Here is a 25,602-nt window from a genome sequence, read left to right as displayed (position 1 = left end):
ACATTCAAGGTAGCATGGCCATAGACTATCCTCTTTTCTATCACTATAGAAGAGACTGGAAAGAGATGGAAGTGTCTAACGATCCTATCCTAGTTAAAAAGTTTCCAGTAACACCTTGCTCTTGGACACAGCCTTTGTTTCAGAGTCCAAGCTGGGACATAGTTCAAGATGCCAACCATTTTCCTCCCTGCCACTAGTAGTACAATGAGAGTTCTCTTCTGTTTTCTCTGTGTCTTAGTTCCTCTTCCTGTAACAACTCAGTGGAGAAAGGGTTTATTGTGGCTCACAGTTCAGGGTACTGTCCATCTTGGCAGGGGAGTCAGTGTGGCAGGAGCTTGAAGCAGCTGTTCACATCAAATCCACACTAATATCAGAGAGTAATGAATGCCAATGCTCTGCTCACTTGCTCCGTTTCATACAGTTCAGGATCCCAGCACAAGTAATACTCTCAGGATGGGTCTTCCCACAATTAACCCAGTCAACATAATCCCTCAAAGGCATGCTTACAGGCTAAATAATCTGCCACAGGTTTGTCTGGAGAAATAGGCAGCAGGAGTCTAGTGACCACATGGCCAAAAGGAAGACAAGAGAGGAGAAAAAGAATGAGTACACAAGAAGGAAGGTATGGCCTTGGTGTCATAAGGATATTGATGGGGAAATGTTAGACTGATCTGGGTGTGGGAGCACATTCCTATAATCCCAGTGCTTGGGATAGAGAAGCGGGTGGATTTCTGTCCAGTTTGAGACCAGCCTGTTCTACATAGTGAGCTCTGGACTATTCAAAAACAAGGGCTGGAAAGGTGGCTTAATGGCTGAGAGTGCTTGCTGCTTTTCCAGAGGACCAGAATTTGGTTCCCAGCACCCAAAACCAGGAGATTCACAACCACCTGCAACCCTAGGACCAGGGTATCTGATGCCTAGTAAAGCTGGTGTTAGAAACTTTACACAGTTAACCAAAACTGTGTAAATCTAGAAGTGGTAAATCTAAAAGCAAGAGAAGAGATGTGTCTTTATGTCATCTACCGGAAACAGATCACACAGTCCTATAACTTCAAGGGGGAAGTCTCCTAACAGTCATTTCTAGAAGCAAAATTGGTCACCTCATCATTGGATGACATCACCAAGAAGGCAGTATCAACTGAACATTTCTTCGTGTCCCAAAGTGACTCTCAAAATAGTGAAAAGGCCCGTGGTTTTATAAAAAGAGACAGAAATAGAAACTAAAACCTACAATCAGGAGTTATTAAGATTTGTCAGATTAATATCAAGAGATAATATGAACCTAGAAATTATTAGCATAACAAATTCAAGCTTTTAAAATATGGGGCACTCCTAGTGTGTGGCACCCAACAGCTGACACCTTCATACTTTCACAGCACTGATGGAGTTCTTACAAAAGTAGACAGAGGAACCTGCCTCTCAATCCCTCTCCACCCAGCTCCCCAGCCCTGGCTAACACACAAGTGAAGGAGAGAGAACAACATTTTCTAAGTGTGGTACTGCTTACAGGTTGGTTGGCTAAATTTTAAAAATACACATGCAAGACTCTAAGTTAAATTTGAATTCCAGAAACATTTCAAGTATCTTCAGCATGCCTCTTATTTTATACAACAAAGTGTTCCTTGTTTCTCTGGAATTCAAATTTAGCTCAGTGGCTAGTGTTTTCACCTGGAAACCCTAATTATAGGGAAGAGGATCACAATGATTGGGTTGGGGGAGCTTCCCTAAGTCATATCCCATGATAAATTGGAAGAGGATGCTTCTTCCCCACCATGGGCTGCTGACTTGAGCAGCCACAGCCAGTGCTCCTAGATGTCCCCCTGCCCCAGGAACCTGGGGCTCATTCCCCAGATTAGCTTGCCAGTGTAACACATCTCTACTGCCCAAGTTTATGCTGGGAATGAGTGTAGTCAAGGTAACAAACATGGTCATGATTTGCAAAACCACAGATGCTTTAATAAGTTATAAAAGTAAGGAATCAATTTTTGCTACACAGAACAAAAACGCACCGATGGCTATTGTCAGATAAAATTTTGTGATTTAAGTTGAGCACCGTGTTTGGCTCCATTTGGTGGCCACCTGTCACACAGGAGTAAATAGAGTCAGAATGTTACCTCAGATCAACATTGGTATTGAGCACCATTTATATACTTAAAACAGACCAAAAAAGAAAACGTTTAAAATACATAAGTGAGGCTTATATACAAGATTCCACGGGGTTTCCTAAGGAGCTTCTTCAAATGTGGCCTGATCTCCCTAGGAATGAAAAATGACTCCCAGGTGCCTCAGATTTTTCTGGGTGATGCAGGACAGTCTGGGTGACAACACTGAGCTGGAAACTTCTAGAGAACACCTACTTGCCTTTGGGGCTACAGGAACGCCTCAGAAATAAGAGCATCTTGAAAAGCTTAGTTGTTTCTAAGCATTCTCCAAATGATCCCATGATTGGGCATGCACAGCTACTTTGAGCTCAGTGGACACTGTGTTCCTTAGCCAGAAGTGTATGAGCTCCACTAACTTCAAAGAAGCCTAGCAGTCCATGGCCCAAGGCACCAAGGATGTCATCCCCTCAAGGCTCTGTCTTGTTGGGGCTGTCCCATGTGGGGCTTCCATGTTTTGCTGGGATCCCACAATGGAGTGTTACTATCTCACAGCTCTTAGAACAGATAAATTCAGCCGTCCTAACTAGTACTAGCCTAGAACATTCCTCTACATTCCACCACAAACTCAAACAGGAAGTACTCAGTTCTTCAGCCCAGGAGTAAACCCAGCTGACCTGAATTCAACAAATGTGGGCCAGCCATGGGATTCACTCCTAGCTTACAAGTAGGCAGGCGAACAGAAGTGTTCTCAACCACATACCAGAAGAGATAGTCAAAGGATATTTTCCAGGTTGGTTCTTTGGAAGCTGGAGCAGTGTAGGAGTGTGTGTGGGAAGTGGGGGCAGAGGAATGGATAGTAGCGGGGTCTGGCTACCTTCTGGGAGGAAGGTTAAGCACCATCTTAAACATTAGTTCTGCTGGTGTCTAAGCTCTGACTTCTTTCCATAGACCGTTCACACAGACACCTCCCCCCAACACACACATACACACACACACACACACACACACACACACACACTCACACACACACACACACACACACACACAGATTCACAGGAGCATATGGAGCACCTCAAAACTCAGTGGAAGAGCAGCCGCAATGACATCAACCCAAGCCTCAGCATCCTAAATTCTGTGAAGGGCTGGGAGATGTCAGTAAGGAAGGAGAATCTTAGATCTACAGTTGATGAGAACACAGATGAGGAGCCTCAGAATTCTGGCCAGGTTGGGCCCAGCCAGGGCACTAACATGCCCTTAGGTCTTAGCCTATAGGGGCACTGGAGTGGCATGCTCACAAACTGCCAGCAAATAAGAGGCAATGCTCACCACCCTCCTGCCACCCATCCACTCCCTTCCACTTTCCTCCCATTCTCATCAGCCTCACCAAACACCATTCTACCCCAAACAAAAGTCATGTAAGCTTCTAAAAAAAAAAAAAAGTAAAGTGGGACTCCCACCTCTCCCCCTGTACCTCAGAGTGCAGACCATATTGCCAGGTTCTAGAACTTCTAAAGGTTGAAGGTGGGCAGGGGCAAGGTCAGACCATAGGCAAAACCCATCTTCTGTACCTGAGGCCGCACACAGCCTGGCACTTTACCACCATGGTGGCAGTACTGGGACTCTAGGAAAGAGGGAGTCCTGGTTCTTGGACCACATGCTGAGTCATCCCAGCAGAGATCATGTTTCTATCATTCTTCCTCTCTGGGTCCTTTAGCCCAGGCTAGCCAGAGAAGAGTATTGGGGTTCTTCCACCATAGCCTGTGGGGGGGGGCAGCAAGCAAGGCCAGGGTGAAGTGGAGAGGAGAGAGGTGGTCCTTGCTGCCTTTGACCCAATGGCTCCTGGTCAGAACTGCCCTTGAATCCCCCCATTACAAGAGCCTCATCAATTTCCTGGAAAGAACTAGATGGATGTACAGTTCCTGCTCAGCTGAGATCAAAACACTGCACAGTTTTTGAGCACCAGGTTTTGAAAGTGCACCAGACAATTTGTTAGTAATTAAAATGGAAACCAGTGGTTGGAAACACCAAAGGTCAGTTCACTCCCACAACTTAAAGGATTTCGAGTACAGGAAACATAGGTGTCTAGAAGTGCAACCTATGACAAGGCTAGGCTAGTGGGGAAGACGTATGTCACACTGGTACCCATGGCCAAAGCCCACCAACAGCTCTAGATGGGCTTTCTTCTCTGATTGGTCAGAGCCCTATTCTACTGGTTACCACACTTATCCTATCCTCTGCCTGGCCCTTGGGGTTGGTTTGACTCATGACCTCTACTTTGTTGTACTCAACCTGGCAATTGATCTATAAATAAAACACTGTCACTTAATAGTCCCCAGAGGTCTCATCCCTTTGTCTGGGGATTGGCCATCATCAAGGAAATGATGGTTCTCAACTACTGCTTAGTAAGTTGGAGCAAAATTTTTCTCTCTAGGAGTCATCCCCTTGACCTCCCATCATTGATAAGAAACTAGGGAACTTGACTATTCCTGTCCACTCTCCATTTAGATCACTGCAAGATTTAGGTCATTCCTAACCTGGAAAAAACAGGCTGATTGCCACATGCCCCACTCACCCCAATATATTCTTTTGTACTATTTTCCATGTGTTCTAAACCTTCTTGGAAGGTTCATTTTCCACAACACAGGACTTGCTATCCCAGGGACTATATCTATAAGCAAGGGGAAAAAGCTGTTGATGCGAATCTTTCTATTTTATTAGAACTTTCCCGGCTTCTCTTTTTTCTGCACTGCATTAATGAGCTCCTGGATTCTTTGGTTCCTTGTCTTTACATACGGGCTTGGCCGTCGAGGGATCAGGTTGGGAGACTGGACCTCTTCATCCACACCATGGATTTTGTAGGGGACATCCACAGCATTGGTTTCTGGGTGGTCTTCAGTGGCATTGGTGCTGGAGACATTGAGGGGGACCTCCAAAGGAGGTCCTGGAGAAGGCTGCACCTGTGTAGCTACAGTGGGCCCCGGGAGTGTGGGCATAAACACATCGATGTCATTGTGCTTCCCGGGTGGAGGTTCCACACCTCCGTCCTCTGTGTTGCTGAGGTTTCGGGGTGGGTTGCAGGACTTGCAGCAGAGCTTGTTGTAGCTGGGGATGGAGCAATAGCGAGACAAGACTTCCATCCTACAGAACATTGACTTGTCGCCTTGGCACTGGTCCTCTGAAAGAGAAGAGTGGGAGAAATAACCAAGGGACAAGGTGAGGGGGGACACGTACCCACCGCTGAGTGCAGATTGCTGGAGGAGGCGTGTGACAGAGTCCAGAGGCAGCACAGAGGCAGTGAGCTGGTGTGGAGAGTCAGTGTAATTGCGGTGTCTGGGTCTCTGAGCAGGGCAGCATCCATAGACCCCCACCTGGACTGCTCCCCTCCTGCAAGCAATCCCCAGCTGAACCTGCTTCTCCAGCGTGTCTCAAAGGTTGAAACAGAAACAGAATCTTTCTGCTCTTAATAGAGACTTGAAGTTCAACCCCACGAATGGGACTTCACTGGGATCTTCACACAACACCTCAGTGGAACCTCAATGTAGTTTTGTGGCAGGACTTGACTCTATGGTCATCTACAAGTAGTAACTATAACAAAATTCAACCTAAAAGAACCAGCTCCTAAAGCCAAACACAGCTCCTCAACGTAAGCCTCACTGTGTACCGCCTCTTCTGGCCCGACCTTCCAATGTGTTTCTGTCAGAGACTAAAGACTCAGACTTGTACAGGCCTTGGGACATTTGCCCAGACTTATCTGCTGCACCCTGTCCTAACAATGCTGGTCCAGCCTGAGGCCCTGCCGCACTGAACTTCTGGCAACTTCCAGACAAGCTCGAAACCTTTGCCTGAGCTAATCCTTCTCAGTACATCCTCATTCCGCCCCAATCAAGAAACTGATCATCCGTGTCCCAGTTTACACGGAGAGCTCTGACTCTATCTTCAGAATTCTCCAGCCCTCTTTCCTTGACCAATCTCCAGCTCTGCCTGTGGATCAGGGATCAGTTATCCAGCCAATTTCCCCCGCCCCACCCCCTCCCAATTCATTGGTCTTTTTCCCAAATGTTGCTGAGCCCAAATGTTCCTCCGCCTCCTGTAGCTCCTTCTAAAACTCAAACTGAGATGATTTATAAAACATACTCAATATAAAATAACAAGTCATCCACACAGGGATGTTCCACGTTCCTTAGACAGACAAGCACAGGCTGGCCTCTCACAGGAGAGAAAAGTCCTCGGTCTGTGGCTTCAAGGTTCCCTGCCTTCTCCACTTGCCCAGCTGACAAGTTCACATTCAATTGTCAGAAAAGGTGACTAGAGTCTGGCCTTTTCAACACCATGAAAGTCCCAAGACAGTTTCGGCAGTATCTGAACCAGTCCCAAAGGTGAGTCAAAGGTTACATTCAAAAATATAAAACAGATACATGGGGATAAACAACAAGTCCAGAACTGGAAAACTCTGGGTTTTAAATCCACAAAGCCACAGTCAAGAAAAATACCGAGATATATACCACCAGAGGCAGCACTGAGCTTTGAAGTGGTCCAAATAAACAGGAAGTGTGACCAGATTCAGGCATCACAATGGGAAGACCGACCGAAAGCAAAGCAGCCCAAGAGGGGAGGCCCGGGCTGTCCTAACACTGAGAAATGTGCTCACCACACACTGGGAAGCACAAAGGCTTCAGGCTGAGGGCCAGTCAGAACCCAACAGCAAGGGTGACTGGTCATGTCTTCTTCAGAGGAAGTGTTTTGTGGATGCCCAGTATATGAAGGAATGTAGAGAGCATTTCATTTGATGTTGAAGTTGGGGGCCCAGAGTCCCACCTGCTCCCTTCCCATCCCTATTCCCACTTTCTCTTGGCAGCTACTGAGGCCGAACGAGGTAAAACTACTGACCACAGTCCTAGAGACATAAAGGGGGGGGGGAGCTTTAAATAAGAGCTGTGTGACAGGAACATCTCTCACAATAAGCTTTGAGGAAGGAAGGAGCCAACCCCAGGAGGCCGCTACTCCTACCACACAGTGGTGTTCTCTCCTATTCCCGTGTCTTTTCCTTTAAACAAACAACAAAATGTTACTAAGCAGCTGTGTCCTCATTTGGCTGACTGTCTCTGCTATCAGCCTGGGGTAGCTTGGGTCTGAAATTTCCCCCCAAAGGCTCATGTGTTAAAGGCTTGATACTGTTGGAAAATGGTGGAACCATTTGTGGGCAGAGACTGGTGAAAGGAAGTTAGGTTATTGATGGTGTGGCCTTGGAAAAGATACTGGACTATATAACTCCTTTCTGTCTTTCCTTTTGCTTCCCAGCTGCCAGGAGGACAGATGTCCTTTGCCATGTGTTCCAACCATGACATTACCTACACAGGCCCAAGTGACCATGGACTGAAAACCATGAAATGAATCATAAGCCAATCATAAGACAACTTTTCTTTTGTCTCGGGTATCTTATCACAGTGCTAGAAGCTAATAGCATCCATGCTGAATCAAGGGTTGCGCATAGAAATCAGGGAACTGTATAGGGCCTTGGGCCAGATTCATCCTTTCACTGTCTTATAAATAAAGTTTTGTTGAAACACAGCTACATTTATTATCATTGACCACGTTTCTACCATAACAACTGTGACATAGCTGTGGCAGAGGCCAGATAGGTTCCAAAGCCTAAAGTGTTTGTTGTGTGGCTCTTTTCAGAAAATGTTGCTCCACTCTGGGTCAAGGCCATCCCTGGATTAGTGGTTGGCACAAAGATAGTGTTCAGTTAATGGAGAAACCCCCTTCTGCAGGATGCTTCCCGTCCACCAGCTTGCCAGGTCCTCAGACTAAACTGCAGAGCTTCAGTTTTGAAAAATTAAAACAACCCAATGAGCAAATCAAAACCCCCACTGGTTAAGAACTTGGTGTACTAATATCAGCTTAGAAAAACACATCAGTCAGCCCTCTGTGCCTTCAGGTTCTACATCCTTGAATCCATAACAACTATGGCATACCTTTAGCAGAGGCCAGATAGGTTCCAATGGACAGGATTTGGGGAAAACACTACATTAAACATACTTCTTTGTCACCATTATTTCATGAACTATGCAGTAAAACAACATGTATGTAGAACTTACACTGTACTGGGAATGATATGGAATCTGGAGGTGATACAAAATGTTTGGGAGGATGCATATGTTATATGCAAATACTAGACTGTTTTATTCCTGGGATGTAACCATCTGCATGATCAAGGGGTGGCTATAATCCTTATTGAAAGTACACCAGTGGTTGTGTCTTTTTAAACAATACTAGTAACCAGGAAGCGCTCCAGAATCAAGGAACTATCAGTTATATATTTGCAGCTGAACTGTGTGTCCTGAGGCTCTGGCTGTCGAGAGGTCACAGAGATAATTTTGATTTTATGATATTTGATCTTCCATTCAATTCCCAGTAGGAACTAAATAGCAAGAACTCTCAGATTTTTTTTTTTAAATAGGATCTCATATGTAGACCAGGTTGGCCTTGAACTCACAGAGATCTGCCTTCCTCAGTGCTAGGATTAAAGATGTGAGCCACCAAGGGTGACCAAAATTATTGGCTTCTAAGAAATGATGATAGACCATTGAGAATGAACACGTTGTTCAAAAAGTCCCCTTAAAAGCTAAGCTCGGACAGTCTTGACCAGCATTTGGATGGGAGACATGAAGTCATCTGTGTGCTTCTCCTCTTGTCTTGGTGGTATCTGAATTCCACCGGGATTATCAGTTGCTTCCTGCTAGTTTTCTTGAATGCCTCTTAACACTTATTGTTTGTTTTAGGAGAAAATTGATACTAGTGTCATTCACGGAAGACAAGCACCATAGGTAACCTCAAACATGAATACTGAGGCAAATTGAAGTCAATTTAAAAATCAGATTCGAATTCCCCAATCCCCAGGGAGATAGTCCTGTACAGAACTCCAAGTTAGAGAGAGAGAGAGTAAAGTGTGACAGATGTTAGGAAAGGCCAAAGGCAAGAATTTCTCCCTGATGTCATTAAGGATAAAGAGAAGTGGTGGGCATTGCTGGGAGCAAATACATCCCGGTAAATGACAGGTGGTTTCACTAGCCCATTCGTCATTCTAAAGCTCATGAAACTAATTTATAGCGTGAGTGGCACTTTCCCTTCCATCATGAGCCTTAGATGTGCCCCATGCAGGTGGCATCCCAGGCATCAGGATTTCCTTTTTCTAACTCGGAGTTTCCTTAGAAGACAGCTAATCTTGACTCATCTCTGGGGAGACGGACAGAGGGATACAGCGCTGTTGATGTAACTCTCCTCAGGACTCTCGTTTCCCCTCAGCTATGATTCCTTTGATTGACAGAGCTGTGGGCAGTGAACCCAGCCATGGCTCCTGGAACATCTCTGAAGTCTGGGGCCTGGGCTGCCAATCCCATTTCCTAGATGCTGGGCCATCTCCTATTGCTCTTCCTCAAGGCCTCCTGAACTTTCTTACTGCTCCCTAGAACAGGCAATCTTGAAGCAGGAGCCCCGCCTATAGGATAAGATGGAACTCAGGTGAGGAGGTCCTTGCTGAGTCTTGATCCATTGCCTCGTTATTGTCAGTAGGTGAGAGGGCGCAAGCCCTGTGGCTGAGAACAGACCCTGGGAGGCACAGGCAGGCAGAGCTGTGTACACACACACACACACACACACACACACACACACACACACACAACTACTGCTCTGCTTCTCTAAACTGACTTCCTATGACCACCAGCACCCCCATCCCTTGGCTGATGGGCACCTACTCTTTATGAACAGGCATCTCAAGGCAGGGCAAACACATGATAGTGGTTTAGGAGACATGACCTAGGCCCCACATTTCTGCTCTGATCCCCAAAAGAGGAGAAGCCATCATCCCGGGCAGAAAACCTAGAAATCTCTGCAAGGTACTCACTTAGTACTGACGGTTCAACTCTATTTTGAACATGTCTTTGGTATGTGTGTTAGTGGAAGATGGGCCCTAAACATCTATGTTGGACAGAGTGGTGGGGTGGGGTGGAGGGTAGCAAAGTCACTGGAACCAGAAACCAGGTGATTAATGCTACAAGATGGTACCCTATAGCGATTGACTACTGCCTGCCAGGAAGGTGAAGGGACAAGCCGCCAGCTGAGCAAACCCGAGATCCCAGTTGAACTGAACTTTTATTGAGTTTATTTGTGAGATGCATGACAAGAGGTCTTTCCATCATTAGTAAGAATAAAAGGTCATTTTCACAGTCACTTTGGCACACGCTAATGTCTCATGGAAAGAAGGAAAGAAACAACAGAAAAGCAACGACGACGACAACGGAACCTACGTAATTATGTCATTAAGTACATACAAAACACTAATAAAATATCCCTGATAAACCAAAGTGCGTACAGACAGGAGGCAAATGCCCAGGACCGTGTCGCGCCGTCTGCGACCACACAGATCACTCACATCGCCTCGTCAAAGTTGGAAGTTAACAGTCATGAGAGGATTAATTTGCAATTACACACCAATTATTTACATAACAGTAATTAGTGCCAAGGGGAGTAGGAGGAGGCTTGGCTGCATGGTCCAGCAGGAACTTGAATTATTAACAGAGGAAGGTGGCTGGGGCCAGGTGGGGCTGGTGGGGCCGTCAGTTGGGAGTGCTACATTGGTCACGGCTAAGGACCCAGGTGTGTTCACCCTCTGGGTGTAAGGCCGCGCTGTGGGAGGCCCTTCTGGGAGTCTCCACGAAACAGTCGGCGCCAACTGGCCAGGTGGGCATCAGAGGGGGACCCCTTTTGTCAGAGACAGATGGAGTGCCTGCTAAGTCTCCTCACACACAGACGGCTCAGGGAGGAAGCAAGGCCATCTGGATTTAGAAACCTTACCCTTGGCAAAAGGTGGGCAAAATGGGTGGGGTCCCCCTAGATCTTCAGTGCCTGCCTCCTACTCGGATCACATCCCCCATCTAAGGCTGGAGTTAGCCCAATTCTGTTAGCTTTCAACTTTAAGGCATCTTCTACATAGTGTTTCTAAGCAAAAAAGCAATAAAAATTGAGGTATTCTGTAGTTGTTCACACTGGTAGGTGAGGCACATCCATATCTGTCAATCACCAATCAATCAATCAATCAATCAATCAATCACACTTTCAATCCTCTGAACGGGTCATATGCACAGGACAATAAAAAGGCCATTGGAGCAAATAGACAGAGAATGGAAGTGGTGGAGTCCATGATGTCCCATCTCAGGGACACGCCTCCCTGTCTCCTCCTCCGTATGATTGGCCCCCTCGAGAGGACAGGGGGTATGGGGACCAAGGGCCGTGTAGGTTGGGTGCAAAGGCCGGACGGAAGCAGGCCATGGTTTCACAAGTCGGAAAGGACACACTCAGCAAAGGGCAACAGCAGCAGAGACAGCAGCAGCAGCCGGGAAGCCCCTGACACCGCAGGAAACTTGGGGTCTGTCACCCCGGCACGGGAGGCCGGGAGGAAAAAAAAACGCACACCGAACACCGTAGAGACCCCTGTGGTCTCAACTCAATGGTGGGTGGCGTCTGAAAGGGGATGGGGCTGGCTTCCCCTTGGAGTTGACCCGCAGCTTCAACCTGGAGGAATGTGGCCCAATGAGGTGGTTGCCATGGCGAGGTGGTCACACTCGCACAGTGGCCTCAGGCCCCTCCGGCACCACGACAGATCTTTGCCCCTTTACAAGCCATCACAAAACCAGGTCCTGGCCTCCCTACAAGAGGCCAGTGTCCCCAGACCAGGCCTCCTCGAGGCTGGCCCTCACTCGTGGCCACCAAGTGGTACAAGCTCAGGAGGAGCAGGCCGAGCACACAGGCCCGGAGAAAACAGATTCACCCGAGAGAGAGCTCAGCAGGAGTCAGGGAAGCTTTCCATAGAGAAAGAGGAGGGGAGCCCAAGGCAAGCTCCACGAGGCGCAGGGCATGCACTGGAGGGCAGAGGCAGAGTTATAAACGGGTCGGTTACTTGACGAGATCTTCTGGATAGGCGAGTCAGGATCAGGCCGGGACAGCCACTGAACCACGTAGCTCTTCTTGGAGGGATCTGAGCTGTTTCCTAGAAAGAAAAGAGGAGGTTGCATGCCGCTGCCGGGACACCTCACAGCACGCACATCAAACTCACATGCGCACACGCACACTCTACAGCAAAGCAGCTTGCTTCCAGGCATCCTGAGACCTGGAGCAATAGGAGGGAATATCCTTCCTGGATAAACTGAGCTAGTCTCCTGCTTCTCTGCCAATCATCCTGGGACCCAGATATATTCAGTGTCGCCAACTACCCACACACCTCAGGCCGGGCCACTTCCCAATCCATGTGTTGTTCCTTCATCCTCTGTACCCAGTCTTACAGGGCTCCCTGTCACTCAAGCGCTGTACTGAAGAAACATGGTGAGGATGACAAATCCTGACATCACCCCCACCAGGGGTGTCACCTGATCTCTTGTACTGTATCCTCTGTAGAAGAGAATAGTGAGGGATAGGGTCTATCCTTGAGTTGCTGTGTGGACCAAAATGTTGCAACACATGTAACATTGGACCAGGCATCTACACCGTACTCTGATTGTTGTTCTCAAAGAATACAGGGGGCCCTCTACTCACACAGACACCCCCTTCTTATACTGGGATCTCTATTGTATGGGCTACAACACATCTGCTAGCTCAGCCCTGCTGTGCTGTGGTTCATTGTGGGTCACTGGAGTTTAAGGTTGTAACATCATGCATGCTATGAAGGTAAGAATGGGCTGAGACTCTTCCTCTATGTACACCAGGATCTGTCCAAAGATACCCATGTGTCATTCCCCACACCCCAATCCCATTTCTTTCTAGGGAAAGTCTCAGCCCTGCCTGGGAGTGCTCAAGTTCAAGTTCACCCATGGCAAACCCAGCCATTTTGAAAGAAGAGCAGAATTTGATTTCACCAGGCTACCATCTCCCCTTTCCTAGACTGTTTCATGCTGGGGTTATACAGAGGCGGCACATGGCTTACGGGGGCACGGTGCAAGCCTGCAGATCCTTGCCGTCTCCGGCCGCTCCTCCCGGCAGACACCAAAATTATCATCTGCAGTGCGGCAGAGCACTGGCCGTTCCTGGGTGCCGTTGCCACAGGTTACCGAACACTGTAGGTACAAAAGCATCAATCGGGGTCACCTCCCGTGCTGGGCCTCAGACGTCTTGTGCTCCCCAGGCATGTGATTGGTGACCCATGGGAGATGGGGTGGGGCAGAGTGTGGGTTTCATCTCATGGGGGTTGTCCTAGAATGCACATGTCCATCTCTCGGGGCTACTGTGACACCCAGCACTCCTGGTTCCTCCCTCCTTCCCATGGTTTGGATATGATTTGAGTATGTCATCCCAGACCTATGGGTTGGAAGCTTTGTCCCAGTGGGGTGATAATGAACAGGGGAATCAAAACCCAGTGGGAGGCTCCTCCTGCCCATTTGGACCTTGGCTGCGGGCCTCCCGTGGTGGAGTTACTCTCCATGGGCACCGTCATGGTGTCACAGATCATAAAGTCCTCCCTCATAAGGGTAAAGTTGATGATACTATCACCTTAAACCTCAAAAACCATGAACTAAAGAAGCCTCTGTATACAGAAACCCTCTATACTGCCAGAAAGCCCTAGGAAGAGTCCTCAAAAAAGGAAAAGCAGATATGACCCATTGCTCCTGGGCATACACCCAAATGGTCCTAAGTCAACATACCACAGAGGCACCTGCACATCTGAGTTTATTCTGCACTGGCACAGGAAATGGACCCAGTCTACTCATCCATCAACAGATGCATGGAGAGAGAAGAAGGTGGTACATATAGGCATGTTTGTTTATGTGTGGGTTCATATATGATGTTCAGATGCCCATGCATGAATATGTGGGTGCATGTGGAGATCTGGTCCAGAGTCTTCTAGACCAACTTCCTCCTTATTCAGTGATTTGGGGGTTTCTCATTGGAACTCAGACTTGGTTGACACGGCTAATCTAGTTAGCCAGCTTGCTCCTGGCATCCAATTGCTGAGTCAGCTCTGGAACTCTAGGCAGGCTGCTGTGCCTACCAGGCCTTTGTGTGGGTTTGGGGGAGTCCAAACTCCAGTCTTCATGCTTGCACAGCAAGTCATCTTCCTAGATCCTACACAACGGGATCTTACTCAGTCACAGGGAAAAACAAAACCGTTACATCTGCTTAACAATGGGTAGAATTAGAGATCATATGAAGTCAAATAAGCTGGGCTCAGAAAAGACATTCTATGTCTCCCGATATGTGGAATTGTGTTGTGTGTGGGGGGGGATGTGTATATGGCAGGCGTGGTGTGTGTGTGTGTAATTGTGTTGTGTGTGTTGGGGGGATGTGTATGTGGCAGGCGTGGTATGTGTGTGGCATGTGTGTGTGGGGTGCATATGCACTGTGTGTGGAGGTGTGGTATGTGAATGGTGTGTGTGGTGTGTGTGCATGTGTGTGTGGTATGTGTGTAGTATGTGTGTGGTGTGGGGGTATGTAGTATGTGATGGAGCTTTGTGGTATATGTATGGTGCGTGTGTGTGTGTATGTAGTATGTGGTATATGTGTGTGTGTATGTAGTATGTGGTATATGTGTGTGTATGTAGTATGTGGTATATGTGTGCATGTGGTGTGTGTATGGTGTGGGTGTAGTGTGTGTGGTGTCTGTGTGTGTGTGTGCATGTGTGTGTATCTGTGTGTAAGGTCATGACACTCTTGAGGAGTACTATGGGAGAGGAAAAAGGGAGGGGGAGGGCAATGGGGAAGTGAAGTGACTTAGAACGTTTGAGGATATCAGAATGAAACCTTTTACTTTGTGTGCCAACTTCACAGCAGAGAGGATAATTAGACAATGGAGGAAAGCAATGGCATTTCAAGAAGAGGATATAAGCATATCCGCCTACAACTCTCCCTGCAAATGGTACTCGAGCACCTCATTATAGCGGTGGAAAGTGGTTTAATACAACTCTACAGCTGGAGGATGCTGCAGGCCCAGGAAAACCTGTCGTGGGCTCCTGCAACATCTCTGACCCATCCCTGGGAGCTTTGGCAGTCCCTCCTAGTCTAACCTCTCTAGACACAAGGCTCTGGTACCCTCTACCCCCACCCCAGCCACTGCTTCATGACCCTGGCGAGGAACCAGAAGTGCACTCATACCTGGCTCCTGGCACTGTGCCTCATTCAGCTTCATTATGAGTGTGTGTGTGCGCGCGCGCGCACGTGTGTGTGTGTGTGTGTGTGTGTGTGTGTGTGTGTGTGTGTGTGTGTTCAACTCAGCAGACCTGCGATTCTCAAATGCTTCACATTCCTATGCAACAGCCTGTTTTGAGGAATGGCTCTTGCGCAGTTTCTGGGGACCTAACCCCTGGAAGGTTCTGGGTGTTAGGAAAGTTCCTGCATGTGTGGGGCCTTGGGATAGGCTGTACTAGCTTTGCTAGACAGTTTAAACCAGCAGCATAGTTTATGCATCCATCTAGGATCTTCTTCTTCCACCTAGGATCTGAGGTCCATCATCATGTACCTCGGCCCCTCATGGAAACCCTGGACTTCCATGCTGTGGCTCCCACTGGTGCCCTGAAACCTGAGCTGTAGCCTGGAGGACACAAACTGTATCAAAACGGGAATGCCTCCATCTGTCTCCCAACTTTATCGGAGTTCAGTTTGGGATCAAGGGCATATGACCAAGAGAACAGCTTACCTGGGACCAGGACCCAGCCCGCCACCGCCCAGGGCAGAGCTCACGGTTGCAGGCCCGGCGACTCTCAGGACGGTGGTCATTGCAGTGCTTGGTGTGCACAGAGCGGGTGGTGTTGTTGTGTAGAGGTTGAATACAGCGAACGGAGCGCACCTGCATGCCAGTTCGACCACAGCTCTGAGTGCAAGGCTCCCATTCACCGGTGACCCACCTGCCCAGGACAGAGTGGCGGGTAGTCAGGGAATGGATCTGGCTGTGGCTCAGGTGGGCAGTGAGGACAGAGAGGTCAGCCTGCTCCTGCCTGCAGCTGAAGCTCTTCTTTGTTTCACAAAAGCATCCACCATGTGTGCAGGGTTGCACAAAGGGGAAACTGAGGCTCAGATACTCTCCTACCTGTCTGGTAGGCTCTGCTAGGGTTAGTGGCCTGAAGGGTTGGCCTCCTGTCTATCCCCCCAGGACCCTGAGCCTGACCACAGTCTCATCTTCTGATGGTGTCATTCACCTTCTCTAAGTAAAGTTCAAGAGCACTGTGGACTCCCTGAGCCTCTGTCCCTGTATGTCCCTTCCCCCACTATCTTCCCTGACCTGGACGCAGATATGCATCCTGCCAGGGTCTGAGGGTCTGAGGATCAATCCTGCTCAGAAGCATCTATTAAGCATTGGAAGCCAGCCCGGGGATGCCCAAGCCTGTTTCCCCACTGAAGTGTCTTTTCTGAGATGTACACGGAGCTTCCGTTCAGGTGGCAGAAGAAGGCCTGCACCTTTAATCTACTCTTTGGTGGGTAAAGAGCCCAACACCTTATAGGATGCCAGGCCAGGGCTTCCAGGATGCCCAAGTTCATCCCTCCCTCCACCTCCACTGCACATCCCTGGGCTGTGGCCTCTCCCAGCACTCACACAGGCTGGGAGCACTCCTGAGGGTTGCAAGCTCGGCGGATGGCTTTGGGCTTGGCGAGGGCACTGCAGAAGGCTCGGTGCACCATCTTGCTGTCCAGCCTCCGGCGGCAGCCATACTTAGTGAACTGGGACCCTGAAGACAGAGAGCTTGAAAGAGCTCAATAGGATGGTGAGACCCCCCCAAGGGGGCTTAGAGAAGTAAGACCTCTACCAGCAGAGTATTACCCCATTTTCCTCTCTCCTCTTTAGCGTTTGTTTGTTTTTTTCCTATATAAACCAGGTTAGCCTTGAACTCATTCCTTATCCCAGTATTACCCCAACCTTGTAATCCTCCTGCTTCAGCCCTCCAAAGCTGAGATTACAGGCTTGTGTCACCATGCTTAATTCTTCCTTACTCTTAAAATGATGTGAAAGGGTGAGAAGGGAGCCTTGGAAGGATCTAGCAAGATACTGGCCCTGCACCAAGCAGAGAGAGCAAGAATGCAGACTCCCTTGATGGCTTCTGAGGTCACAAGGAAGGCTCTGCTCCCCTCCGTGACTTAACTATTGTTTTCTATCTTGGTGTCTGGCATCAATCAGGCAGGGGTACCTAGCATGCACGACTCCTGTTTTTTACTGTCTCCTGTGTCCTTTTCTCAGTATGGATGCTGTTCTTCCCAGAGGCTACTGGGACATATCTAGGGTATCTAGAGGATAGAGGTTAAGAGGGCGGTACTTTTAAACCACCTACAGTGTAAGCTGCTCCATCCCAGGACAGAGAATAATGGAACCTGAATTTCCATAGTACCTAGTGTATATACAAGAGAATCTAAGCACAGCCAAGTGCCCTTCTCTAGTTGGGGCATCTGAAAGCATCCTGGGACGCAGGGGAGTATGTGGCCATAGGAAGGGGGTGAGTGACAGGGAGGAGAAACTTGTGCAGAGTCCCCCAGGGAAGCACTGTGTGTTCAGGGAAAGCACTCAGTGTGGATTTAGGCAAGGATGGGAAGGGCCTGGTCTCCATCCTGCAATGCCAGCTGGAGGAAGTGGAGCCTTCAAGAGGTGGGGCCCCTTAGGTCATCGGGGAGATTGGGAATCCAGCCCTTTCCTCCCCCTCTTTGCTTCCCAGCCACCTGCTAGGCTAGGCAGGAAAGGCCAGCAGCTTCCTCTGCTGTCTGTCTGCCCCTGCCATGATCAGGGCCAGAACCTCTACAATCATGAGTGGAAATAGAGTTTTTCTTTTTGTAAGCTGATTACCTCAAAGGCTCATCACAAACACATGTATTTCACTCAAGATTGGTGCAACCTGGATCGGGAGGTAAGGCATAGAATACTATCTGGAGGCTTCCCTGGACCTCAGAGGCTACAGGAAGAATTTTGGCTTTTGTCTCACAAAAGGAGCTACTGGAGGAATTACAACACAGGAGGGGGCAGGGTCTTGTTCATCCCTTCATTTTGTTTTTCTGTGTATATGTGTGTGCACACATGTGTGCACTCTGTGGCATGCCTGGAGCTGATGTCAGCAATTATCCTTGACTTCTCTTCCACTTTAGTTATTGATATGGGGCCTCACAATCAAATCTAGAGCTTGCCAATGTGGTTAATCTATAACCAGATTGCTCTGGGGATCCCCTGGTCTCTTGTCTTCCAAGCCTGGAATTACAGGAAGGCTTCCAAGCCCAACTTTTACATGTGTTCTAGAGATCTGAACTCTGGTGTCATGCTTGCAAGACAAGTGCATTAACCATTGAGCCATCTCTTCAGTGCAGATTCATTCCTTTAAAAGGTCATTCTTAGGCCTAGAATGTGTAACAGGATTTTCTCTGTCATATCATACTAAAATATTAGTGCAGCAGGAGGCCTGTGATTGGACAGGGAAAGGAAGGTGAAACTATGAGTTGGAGAGACAGAGAGCATCCGAGGGGGCAAAGGAGGCCAAGATGGAAGCAGATGAACAGGAAGAAGAACCCAAAGCAGCATGGCTTTGATTAGCCACAGGTAGTTATGATATTAAAGGATAGAATAATTGGGATATTTGTCTAATCTAGGTGGTCAGCTTTTATCATTATCAATTGGTTCTGAAATTATTATCTTGACATCTTGTGAATTGAGAATTTATTGATATATAAATTTGTTTGGTTAATTATAAGCTTTTAGAGTTTTGTTTCTATAGGGTTGATGGGTGTGGTGATGGCTGACCGCAGGGTGGACAGTTGCTGTGAGAGCTAGCCAGAGAGTTGCTAGCGATTAGGAGCACAGGAAGCCTGCTGGTCTAGTCCTGCAGGAGAGTTGGTGGGCAGAGAGCAGCTAGAACTCGAAGAGTTGGCCATTTTTTTTTTTTTTTAAATATCTCCCACAACAAGAGTGGATCCACAAGGGCCAGTGGGAGGGAGGATGGTGCTGGACCAGATGGAGGTGGGGTGTGAAGATGGGGCATCATCTAGGCAAAACTGTTGGGGTTGGTCTGTGCTGTGTCTACAAATGCTAAATTCTGAACCCCAAGATATTGTTGCCCTCAGACACGTGAATTCTGAATACACCAACCAACTGGCCTTTGCTGTGTAAACCTTACTCCCCAATTTAAAACTATTGGTTAAATAAAAGTAGCTACAGCCAATCACTGGAGAGAAGAGAGGTGAGCGGGGCTTGAGTTACAGGGAGGGGGGAGAAAGGGAAGGGAGAAGGGACTGAAAGAGAGAGAGAGAGAGAGAGAGAGAGAGAGAGAGAGAGAGAGAGAGAGAGAGAGAGAGAGAGAGGTGTAGATGTGATGGACCAGAAACACATGGTCGAGTGAAATGCCCGAGGACAGACTGGTGGAGCAGAAATAACCCAGCCAACCCCATCAGCAAGTACTTGGGGAGCCCAGCTGGGGAATTAACAGTCTAGCCTATAGAAAAATAGATTAGAGGTAATTTACCAGTAATTGTGCAAGAGCCAATTAAATAAATCAATAGAACTCAGTCTCAATTATTACAACACTGGCCAGGTCTAAGAACAAAGAGAGTTATTAAATAGCTTTTCCAACACAGAACAGAGAGCTAAGATTGCCACTGCTGGGGAGGGGGTTCCTGGCTCTTTGTTGAATTCTTTGAGGCCACTGGAGACCATTTTCCCTCTGCCTATCCCAGGCCCCGACTCTAGATTGATCAAGTCTGTGGGTTTTTTTCCCTTTTTTTCTGAATGGACTTAAAGAAAGGGGATACCCCTCTCCCAGATGCCCCCACTATGGCTGGAGTCTTGCTAGTACTGCTTGCCCAAGCAGCTCATAGATCAGCTCCCACCAGGCCAGCCTCCCTCCCCATATACTGCTGCTGTCCATGCTGATGTGACTCATGCCCCACAGGCCATTCTGGCTACATTTTGCCTGGTATCTAAAGCACCTGACCTTCCCAGCTACTCCCAGACCTTTCCCGGCATAGGCTAAGCCCTTGGTCACACCAATAGAGGTTGCTTCTGCGCTGCTCCCATGGGTGTTTCTCACACTTGGCAAAGGACAAGCTCATTGCCTCAGAGCTGCAGTCAGGAGGGTACCGTTGGCTCAGAAAGCTTCCCTCAGAAGCCTTTCCAACCAGCCCCAACCTCCTCCAGGCTCACACTGAGTCTCAAGCCAGGGCTGTCCCACCTCCAATCAATCCTGGGAACCCCAGCAGTGACGACCCCTCCTCACCTCCACCGCAGGGCTTGGAGCAGGGAGACCACTTCTTCAGGGCCCACTCATGGCGCACAGAGTCATCTTCCAGGACATTGTTGTCATCAACATTGAGGGAGTCCTCATGGATCATGTATTTGTATGTCAGTGAGATCCGGGTGTCTCCTTCAGGAATAACCTGTACCCACCCCAACATGGTCATGAGTATGTCTGCTCAGCTTTTTATCCTTCCTCCAATTTAGAGACATCAGGTAGATTGACAGCCAGGAGAGATAGACAACCACAGAGTTACAATGGTCATCTTTAATGGCTTTTCAACTTTACAGTGATAGTTGAAATTTGAAATTTGGACCTTTTCCCTGGCTAGTGGGATATGGAGCAACCCTCCTGTGATGCTAACAGCAGCAGTGGATCTTGGTTGTACTTTAGGTGCAGCCAATGCACTTTTATAGGATATGAATGGGTTTATGAGGATCTAACCTCTAAGCAGAATCTAGAGAGAGTTAGGATCTCACAGGCTGCTGGTCACATTAAAAACATTGTTATATTTTATTGATTTATTTTTTTCCATGAATGTATTCATTCAGCACCCACAAAGGTTTGAAGGGGTGTTGGACCCCTCAGGAAGGAGTTATAGCCATTTGTGAGCATCTTGCTACGGGTGCTGGGTTACAAAGTCTCGTCTTCTGATAGAGAACCTAAGTGCTCTGACCATATCTCCAGACCTCCCTCTCTCTCATTTTTGAGAATAAATTGCTCCAGTTGGCCTGGAACTAGCTCCGTAGACCAGGCTGGCCTGGAGTTTGCTATGTAGATGAACTTGCTTTAATCTTCTTGCTTTGCCTCCTGAGTCCTGGGATTACAGCTGCATGACACCATGCCTGGCTCCATGTTATTTGTTTGTTTGTTTTAATAAATAAACTATACCATTTAAGCAATTAATTAAAACTAGAATTTTAAAACTGACTTGAAAATCCAGGCCCCACCCCATAATCTGGAGCAGCCTGTAGTCCTACACCCAGGGGACCTGGAATGCAGTTGTGCTTGGACACAAAGCCCTATGTGACATAGAACTGGTTTTTGAGTCTAGGGGATCAAGCATCCCAGGCCTCCCACACATGGGCTGGGGCCATGTGCATCCATGGGCTGGGGCCACGGGCATCACTCACCAGCACGGTGATGGTTCCGTGGAGTGGGCCTATGGTCTGCAGTGTCTCCCTCTCGTCCTCATTCCTGTACTCCCATTCCACGCCCATGGCAATGAAGGATCTAGAATTGGGATCCAAGTGGTTCTCTTCATTTAAGATGAATTTGCCTGTCTCCAGGTTCTTGACAGCTGAGAATGGTAAGGGGGAGCACACAGTCACTGCAGCTCATGGCTACTGGTCCTACTGGTTGGTAGGGAGGCCATAGGGTTTTCCTAGCTGTGCTCCCCTCCTCCCATGCACCTGTCCTTGTCACCAGTAGCCCAACTTTCTTTGGGAGTCATATCCTGCCCTTGGTTGCTCTATGAAGGTTAACTATTATTCAGCCCAGTGCCCCTCAAAGAGAGTGGTCTTCCATCCTTCTGCAAGCTGGAGCACCATGGTCTGACTGGGACACAGGCCCGCTCTACAGCTGCTGCCAGAGGAGCTCTCTGATCTCAGGTTCCGACTTCCCCTTGGAAGATGTGTGTTGGAAAGACCATGAAGTGGGCCAAGTGGAGGGACAGGTGGCCTGGGACTGAGAAATATCTGTCAGTCAAGGCTGTCCATCTCAGGACCTGATCTCACAGCCCAGAGCTTTGCTACACTGCCCATCCCAGAGGACAGGTCTCACAGGTGTTGAGACATTAGGCTGTGACTCACACAGATGATGGCTGGTGGTGTCGGCCTCCTGGATGAGCAGGTGTCTAGCTCCCGAAGGGATCTCAAACATCTTGATATAATCTTTAGGGGTTGGGGGGGAAGAAAGCCAGATGAGAAACAGGAAGCCATCCCAATGCACATACCCCGGGAGAGGCCTGCTCTCCAAGGCGGCTTCACCATGGGTGCTTCTAAAGCCTCTGCATTCGGGTAGGAGAGGGGTCACCTGGAAAGCCTGGGTACTCCCCGTCCTGCATTTCTGCTCCCATTCACGTCCCAGGTGCTTCCCCTGGAAAGCATCCTCCTCCACTGAACACTGGAAGTTAGTCTGAGATACCTCCTCTAGCGAGCAGGCCCCGTGGAAGCCACATGGTCTATCTAGACCTCAGTCCCTTCATCTGTAAAAACCGTGTTAAAACCCCATGGGCGGGGCTGACAAGACCAGAGCTGAACGCCTGGCCTGCAAGGCCATTTCTGGCCCATGCCTCCTTGCCAGAGCCTATATAGGTTTGCTCTGTAGCCTTACATCAGAAAACTAAAGAGGCTTGTCTCCATGTCAGACACAGGCTGACTGAGACCACAGAGATGCGATCAGCTGCTTCGGGCCAACCCAGAGGGTGCAGGGTACTATGGAAACTCAACCTTAGCACTGGGCTGCTGTGCTTTGGATGTGGCTTGAGGGTGTCCCCTATGTGCTAGATTCAGGGAAGTCTTGATGACAGCCATCTGTGGGCAGGAGAGAGGGGGGGATCAAATAACAGGCAGCTGGGTATCCTGGAGGGCTGAGGGAATTGGCCTCTGTGAGCCCCTGACCTCAGATAAAAGCTTCTAAGGTCCACCTGTAACCCTGCTCTCTCTCCTTCACACCCATGGGAGCTCAGACTCAGGATCCCCCAAGAGGCTCTCTTTCTCCTTGACCCTCCTAGCCATGAGTCCCAAATAGCCATGGGCCTATAGAGTGTCCCAAAGGTGGGGGCATTCGGGTCCCCACAGATGCTACTCCACCCTAGGCAGAAGGTGGGTTTCTCACCTTGTTTCCTGGGTGACCTCGTGAATGTGCCCTTCACCACTTTACAGTGGGTGTTGTCACCCCCACACACACCACATTTGTCCTCCTGCTTGCGGGAGCCGATCACCCCATCACAGCCAACTTTCTGCAAGGAAAGAAAGGGCAGGGGACCTTTGAGAGATAGCCCTTGTTTATGCCTGAACCCCTAAGACCTGTAGTACCAGTTCCCCACCACAGCCGGGATCTGTGCATCCATTCTTAGCAGCTCCTGATACGGGGGTGGGGGGTGGGGAGGGAAGAAGGGCTTTAGAGAGAGGCAGACCCCATATGCTCATTATGGTCCATGTGCTCTCTCCCTGCTTCAGTTCATGCGAAAACAAAGCCTTTCTTATCATAGTATTTCTGTCCTCAGCCCTTCTGTGCTGCCCATCTCCAAGAGCACACACAGAGCATACCCCGGAGGCAGCTCTGAGGGTTCCACTCAAGGCTTCGGCTGTCTTGTCTCAATGCAGTAACACTTAGGTGGTGGGATCTTTAAAAGGTAGAGCCTAGTGAAAGGGGCTCTTGACCTTGATTTTACATCCTGCTTGCTCCCTGCAACAGCCCAGAGATGCTGAGGCTTGCCTAGTAAGCATGGAAGGCTTAGTCTGATCCCAGATCCCACATTCCAGAGGACTCATCACCCATGAGTCTGTGTAGCAGAACTGGAATTTCTGTGGTGGACGATGTTCTTGGTTGTTAACTGAGGTAGGCTGGTCCAGCCCATTATGGGAAACAGCATTCTCTAGGCAGTGGAGCCTGAACAGAACAAGAGAGGATGCCAGGAGGTGGCAACCCTGAGCTTTGGACTTCTGCCTCATGGCACTCACCCTGCAGTCCCCACGCACACAGAGGCTGAAGGCGTCCTTGTAGGAGCAGCGTGTCCCATCATGCACCATGCGCTTCATGGACACCACCTCCCCTGTCTCCTTGGACTCACAGTAGAGGTGGCATCTCTCCTTGGCTGGAAGGGACATGGCAGGGTATTAGTCTAGAGCTGTCTCGAAAGAGTCCTAGAGAGAAACCTCCTAGTGTTCTTAAAACTCGCCTGGCCCACCCCTAACCCTGTCCTGCAAATCTGTGCTCTGGGAAGACGCAGAGAGAAAGGGACAGCTGATGGCAACATCCTTGCCCCTTTTGACTCCGGAGACTTTGACTCTGGTGCTTAGGGAGAGGTTTTCCCAACTGGTCCAGCCAGGATGTGACTATGACCCACATCTTCCAACCCCACAGCCTTGCTTGAAGAAGATCCTCAACTCTGTAGAGGGTCTCTACCTAAAAAGCTTCCTCAAAAACTTTCCTCACTGGTAGGGGTGTGAGCAAGTGCAGCCACTGTGGAAATAAGTGTAGACACTCCTCCACAAACTAAAGCTATGATTTCCACATGCTGTGCTGTACAACTCCTGGGAATACGCCCCAAGGACTCTAAGTCAGTACAGCATAGAGATGCCTGCACATTCAAACTGTTCACAAGACCCAAGGTATGGAATCTTAGGTATGCATCTACTGACAGAGGAATGGATTTTAAAATGTGATATGTATACACACGGGGTTTATTCAGACATAAAGAAGAAGATAATTACATTGTTTTCAGGAAGATGGGTGGAACTTGAGATTCATCATATTAAACAAATTAAGCCTGACTCAGAAAAACAAGTGCTACATTTTCTTTCATATGTAGAATATCTCTCCCTCACTCTCTTAAATATATATACTTATTATGGTAAGAATATAATGGAGGGGCAACATAATCAAAAGATGGCAGACATGTATTAAAATGTCACAGGGAAACCCATTATTTTGCACAGTAAGTGATGCTGTGAGAGTCATTCCAATGTAGCCAGACCCTTTTGGATTCAGTCTCAACTCACTTTCTTTGTTCAGGATTAATTATCAGAAGCAATTGACACACTGGGTCACCAGGCTTCATGTCCCCAGCCCTGTCAGCTCTGTTAGCTCTGTTGTCCCTCAGCCTCGAATCAGCACATGTGGGGCACAAGCAGGTGACTCCAAATGGCACCCAGGCTCACATCCAGCCCCTGTTCTCTGTCCAGTGAATGAGGCAGGAGACAGAAATTGTATGTTTAAAACATACAAATGGACGACAGAGGGACACAAACACAATAGAACTAGTCTCTTGTATTCAAGTCCTCCATCTGAGGGCTCAACCCATAATAGACTGAAGATGTTTGAAAAAGAATTGCCTCTGCACTGACCTTGTATGCACCCCCACCCCCCAATTATTCTCTTACTAATACAGATGAACAACAGTGGTGGTTTGTTTGAGAATGGCTCATGTGTTTGAATGCTTGGCCCTCAGTTGGTGTAACTGTTTGGGAAGGATTAGGAGGTGTGGCCTTGTTGAGGAAGGCATGTCATTGGGAATGGACTTTGAGGTTTCAAAAGAC

At 48.5% G+C, this 25,602-nt stretch overlaps 1 protein-coding gene across 1 annotated transcript in view; it reads right to left on the bottom strand.

Annotated features, from left to right (window-relative positions):
- Window positions 1-1,931: 1,931 nt before the first annotated feature.
- The window catches only part of Adamts2 (ADAM metallopeptidase with thrombospondin type 1 motif 2), a 219,480-nt gene continuing 195,809 nt past the window's right edge, over window positions 1,932-25,602 (bottom strand). The window contains exons 13-22 of the mRNA XM_031351754.1: window positions 24,025-24,158; window positions 23,177-23,300; window positions 22,150-22,230; window positions 21,472-21,638; window positions 20,321-20,480; window positions 16,675-16,807; window positions 15,781-15,988; window positions 13,078-13,207; window positions 12,058-12,147; window positions 1,932-5,277 (exon numbers count right to left, since the gene is read on the bottom strand). Of these exons, the coding sequence (XP_031207614.1) occupies window positions 4,817-5,277; window positions 12,058-12,147; window positions 13,078-13,207; window positions 15,781-15,988; window positions 16,675-16,807; window positions 20,321-20,480; window positions 21,472-21,638; window positions 22,150-22,230; window positions 23,177-23,300; window positions 24,025-24,158 (1,688 nt within the window). The 3' untranslated portion in view covers window positions 1,932-4,816. The remainder of the gene's footprint in view (window positions 5,278-12,057; window positions 12,148-13,077; window positions 13,208-15,780; window positions 15,989-16,674; window positions 16,808-20,320; window positions 20,481-21,471; window positions 21,639-22,149; window positions 22,231-23,176; window positions 23,301-24,024; window positions 24,159-25,602) is intronic.

This window comes from Mastomys coucha, unplaced genomic scaffold (genome assembly GCF_008632895.1).
Source record: "Mastomys coucha isolate ucsf_1 unplaced genomic scaffold, UCSF_Mcou_1 pScaffold5, whole genome shotgun sequence".
In the NCBI taxonomy this organism is placed as follows: domain Eukaryota; kingdom Metazoa; phylum Chordata; class Mammalia; order Rodentia; family Muridae; genus Mastomys; species Mastomys coucha.
Note: the sequence above shows the minus strand (reverse complement) of the source record. Positions and strands in the feature narration are given on the sequence as shown.